This window comes from Volvox carteri (assembly GCF_000143455.1).
Source record: "Volvox carteri f. nagariensis unplaced genomic scaffold VOLCAscaffold_17, whole genome shotgun sequence".
Lineage (NCBI taxonomy): Eukaryota > Viridiplantae > Chlorophyta > Chlorophyceae > Chlamydomonadales > Volvocaceae > Volvox > Volvox carteri.
The window spans coordinates 597,989-602,988 of NW_003307560.1; the positions used below are offsets into that span (position 1 = coordinate 597,989).

Below are 5,000 nucleotides of genomic sequence, written 5' to 3' on the forward strand. Positions count from 1 at the left end.
TGTATATGTGTGTGCGTGTGCGTGTGAATATGTGTGTGCGAGAGTGTGTGAGCAAGGGGGAGGAAATCACGGGAGGGCTTGGGGGGTATGATAGGGGTTGCGAAAGCGGGGTGGACTGCAGTACAGTATATCGTTCTTGTCGTACAGTGTTACTGGAAGATGCACAGTGTTCATTTAAGATGTGACGACGCCGGAGGGGCAGTGGTGTGTGTGTGTGTGCGGAGTTGTGTGTGTGTGTATGCGAGGGGGGGATAGAGGAGAGGAGGTGGGTGTTGACCCCCCCCAGTCACATCCACATGTAGCTTCGGTCACCTTTTCCCCCGGGCCCCCCGGGCCCTCCCCCCCTTCCCCTCCCTCCCCCAGTCGCCCGTTACCCTGGTCCCTTGCGGCCACACCTTCTGTCGGCGCTGCCTCACAAATGCCAACGGGCTGTGCAGCGAGTGCGGCGCCGACATGCCGGCGGCGGTGACGGTGGCCAATTCGCCGCTGGACGCCATCTGCGCTAAGTATGAGTTGAAGAGGAGCGCCCTGGCGGCCATACAGCGCGCGTTGCAACAAGCAGGGGAAGGCGCAGCAGCCGGCGGCGGTGGCGGCTACGGGCATGGCCATGGGCATGCTGGACGAGCGAGTGGGGTGGTGGCGGCTGCGCCGCCGCCGCTGGTGCGGCGGACGTCTGGTCGAGCGGTTGGCGGCGGCGGGGCGGCGGCAGCGCGGGCGATTGGGCAAGCGGCGGCGGCGGCTGCGGCAGCGGCGGCGAGTAACGGCAGTGGTGGTGGTGGTGGTGGTGGTGGTGGTGTGGCTGCGCAGCGGCCCTGAACCCCAGTACACGGGGCCTAGGTTGGGGCTGGGGTTGGTGTGGGAATCGAGGGTATGAATTGTACGGGGGTTTTGAGACTTGCAGGTTTACAGTGCGGTGGGAGGTCGTGGGGCCAAAGAGGTGGCGATGGTCTTGGATGGCTGGCTGGCTGGATAGTGGCCGGGCGTTAGGGATATGCAGGAGGCTTGTGTGGTGGGCGACGGCGACGCGCGACTGGCCGTGCTGCGTACCTAGACGATGTGCCTGGGCCTATGTATGTATGTACGTATGCATGTATGTATGTGTGTGTGGGGGGGGGGAAATCGTTAGGAGATAATTATGCGCGCGCGTGGGTGTAGCAGCTGGTGGAGATGAAAAGGTTTCCGGGTTTGGGAGAGAGGGAGAGGATTGCCCGCTGCGAAGCTGGGATTACGTACTCTATGACGTCATTGTGGTTGTGGTTGTGGGACGTGGCCGCTAGAGGGTGGAAGTCTGAAGTCGAAGTCGGACCGGTGGATGGACTGATGGGGGGTGCATGGTGGGGTGGAAGGTGTTTCGGTGTACTGCTGAAAGCTGTTGGCGGCAGTTGAGAAGCTTTTCATTGAAGTTATTGAAGTTATTGTGAAGGAAGTTGGTTGTCCAGTGGCATGGGAGTGTGGTGAGTGTGTGTGTGTGTATGGACGCGTATATGCTGGTAGGATTGCCCGGGGGGGGGGAAATAGACGCAAGTAGGATGCGTGTTTGGAGTCTGCTGCAGTGAAGTGCGTTTGAACTGTGTGGAGAGATCTTGTTACGTAAGTGAGAAGGTGTTTGGACGGCGATTGGACGCAGGTTGCTCGCGCGTGACTGTTGTGTTGTGTTGTTGTTGCGTTGTGTTGTGTTGTGTTGTTGTTGTGTTGGGGGACAGGATACCCTTCCGACGTATTGTGGGACAGTCGGCACAGACAGGTCTTAGGATTTTAGGTCCAGATCCTTTTAGGTCTCTGTTTAATAAGCTCTTATGGTCAGTCACCAAACCGGCTGGTTTTGGTAGGAGGGTTGCAGAGCGGCGCCTCATCCTCGCATCCTTGTGGGGTTGACTGGGCCACGCGCATCCTGTCGGTTGGATGCATACTACCTGTCCCCCCCCCCACATCGCACCCTGGAGGCCCACATTCCCGCATCCTGGTGGCGGCGTCCCCTCCCCTCCGCCATCCTCATCCTCATCCTTGGTGGGTTGCGATCCTAATCCAAATTTGCCGCCGTTCTGTTGGCCCTCTTGCCATCCTAATCCTGCGGAGGGTCGCATCCTTATCCCCAGATACAAACTTCCACATCTGGGGGCTTGGTCAGTTGAGTATATTGCAGAGGGTTGCAAAAGGGGTCCCATCCCCCAATCCTGGGGGTGGGTACTGATCAGCCATCCTCCCATCCTTGCAGGGCCAACCGTCCCCCATCCCCCATCTCAAGGGCCGGTGCTGATTCTATCCCTCCGACAGGGTTCCCATCCCCATCCTCACCCCGACAGCAGTCCCCATTCTGAAAGTAGTGCAGCAAAATCCTGATCCTTGCCGTGGCTCATAAACCCAATCCTGGCGTCGTCACCCTATTCCCCATCCCGCCTGACCAGTACCCGCCCCCAATCCCCAATCGTGGCAACCTTCCGTCGGTGACGTCCTCATCCAGATATCCCCGCGTTCAGATCCCGATCGCGAGGATTTGACTCCACCCTGCTGGTAGCCAACCCGCTCCAGCCCGGCCAACCTGAGTGCGCATGGCAGCCGGCGCATAGCAAAGATGAACGTTTTCAAGAGCGACCAAGAGCATATACCAGCATCTGAACACTTCCACCAAATAGAAAAAACAAGGATTGCAGATTGAGAAAAAAAACTACTATCCTCCAATTCGCTAAGACAGCTCTACACAAGCTGTACGCTGTACGCTGCCCGCCGCAAGTAGCCATACAGATAGGCTGCACAGGCATACAAGACAAGCACGGCACCTCACGGTACATTACGCACTGCTCATCGCTATAAATAAGCACATATGAATTTCCACTGTTCAGGCCAAACGGAATAGCGTCGCCAGACAATTTTGAAGCGTAAACCTCATGGGTGAAGAAAGCGGATAAACAGGCGTTACATCGCCCAGGGACGAGCGAAACCAACAAATGTTACTTAAATAAGCTCAAGGCCGTTCGCCGCTCCGGACCCTAAGTCGTAAAGCTTGCGGGCGCGCCCATCATAATATCGGACACTATCCTCATCCTGCCTCTGACGGCATCCTCATCCTGCCTCTGTCGACATCCGCATCCTGGCCTATCTGCTTTCGCATCCCGGGTTGGCTGCATCCTTGAGACATCCTAACATTTCTCCCCGGAGGCATCCTCGGGAACCCGGATACATCCTGATTCCCCCGGCCTGGGCACATCCTCCTCCCCCCCCTTACATCCTCTCACCTATCCCAGCCCGCATCCCCACCCTACTCTTTCCGGCTCGTGAGACGTGGCAGACACCCAGCTTGGTGCCCAGATGGGCTTTTAATAGACAAGGACCACAAGCCCACTCGTAGTGGACAGCTCGACATATCGCGACAAAACTCGGTGTGAAATTGGTTGCGGATCGCCGGTTTAGATTCCGGTGGCGCATGATCGCGCTAAATCGTTCGGCCGACAAAGGAACATCTCTTTTCATTAAATTTTCTTCAAATGCTCTGTAACACTTATTATCTCCATGCAAGCGGAAATTTGTAGATAATACTACCCACGTCGATGAATTCCGCTTACCGGAACGCAAATTCCATCAAGGAGGCATGACGCTCACAGCATTATGTTAATTTCCTTTCCAGGCTACTTCCCCAACCTACTTACTTGAAGCAGACTGCTTTGCTTAGTTTGAGTTTTCGGCGCCACATACTTGAAGAAGAGCTTTCATGGTTTAGGTACGCCTCCTTTGTGTAGGGGCATGCGCTTATTGTTAAGTCATCTGCTGCTATCCGTCGGCCTTTTGGTGCCGTCTCGTGGATGTGTTCTCTGTTTGCGGGTTGAATCGCTATCCTACAGCTTCTGAGTATGCACCATCCATACAACCTTTCGCTCCAGCCAACGCTATTATCAGCAACAATAACAGCTACCACTATTTCACGCAAAATCGAACCCAGTACGGTATTCACTTTCGGATCTTCCAAGGCCTCCCAAGCCCCAAACCCTAGCGTACAACCCGCAACGACCAAGCTCCAACGAACTCCCCATGCCTTCCGTGTTCTATGCGTTGCCCTTAGACCCCAAGATCCCTGCCTGAGGCCTTCCCAAGTACTGCAACCGTAACCCACGCATCCCTCGCCTACCCAAGCCCCAAGACCTACCTTCAGCCATCTTCTGACACTCCCATCCACCCTTCCTCCCATCAACCCCGGACTGCGACCCCGAAACAGAGGCCCCGCTTCCCCCGCGCCCAACCAACCCCCGGGCGCCCCCCGGCCACACACACTTACACAAACACCACGAGGCCCATCAGACACGGCACATTCCACTGCAAACTCCACCTGGTGCCCTCTTCAACCCTCAAGAGCTCCTTCTCCCTGCGCCTGCTCCTTTCCCCCCTCGCAAAGGCGCCACCGCGGCCGCTGCACTATGCTGCCTGCCTCCTCAGGCACCCTGGAGCGGGCCACAAAGCGGCCGCGGAATGCGGACCCCGCGGATGAGGTCCCCTTGGAACCCCCCCGGACCAGGGGGGGATCCCCCCCCGCGGGAGCCGCTGCCGCCGCAGCACTCGCCGGTGCCGCCGTCAGTGGGCGGAGTGGGCCCCCGGCTGTGGCGGCGACTCCGCGGCAGCCCCTGGCTCCGAGACCACAACCGCAACCTCAGCACCAATCGCAGCAGGAACCCGCGAAGGTGTCACAGCCGCCCCGGCAGCAGCAGCAGCAGCAACAACCTCCAGCCCCGAAACCCGTGTCCCAGTCACACCCCCAATCACTGCCACAGAACCCCCAGCCCCAACTCCAGCTCCATCAACAGTTACCAGTTCTTCCCCCTCAGGCAGGGGCAGGGGCAGGGGCGGGGGCGGAGGCAGGTCCCCCACTAGCCGGGGCGCCCATGTCCGTGCTGCCCACCGCACTGCCCGATTGGGCCCGGGAGGCCTTGAAGGGAGTGGACCCGTTCTGGCAGCCCAAGGTGAGAGACTCGGGGGGAGGGGAAGGTTCGTGGTTTCGGTGTGGGTACGGGAGG

General features: G+C 58.4%; 1 protein-coding gene across 1 annotated transcript in view; it reads left to right on the forward strand.

Annotated features, from left to right (window-relative positions):
• Positions 1 to 5,000, forward strand: part of VOLCADRAFT_90515 (uncharacterized protein) — a gene marked incomplete at both ends in the record, with an annotated part of 17,982 nt that overhangs the window by 10,140 nt on the left and 2,842 nt on the right. The window contains 5 exons of the mRNA XM_002950013.1: positions 364 to 660; positions 1,944 to 2,007; positions 3,243 to 3,272; positions 4,426 to 4,559; positions 4,812 to 4,946. Coding sequence (XP_002950059.1) covers positions 364 to 660; positions 1,944 to 2,007; positions 3,243 to 3,272; positions 4,426 to 4,559; positions 4,812 to 4,946 — 660 coding nt within the window. The remainder of the gene's footprint in view (positions 1 to 363; positions 661 to 1,943; positions 2,008 to 3,242; positions 3,273 to 4,425; positions 4,560 to 4,811; positions 4,947 to 5,000) is intronic.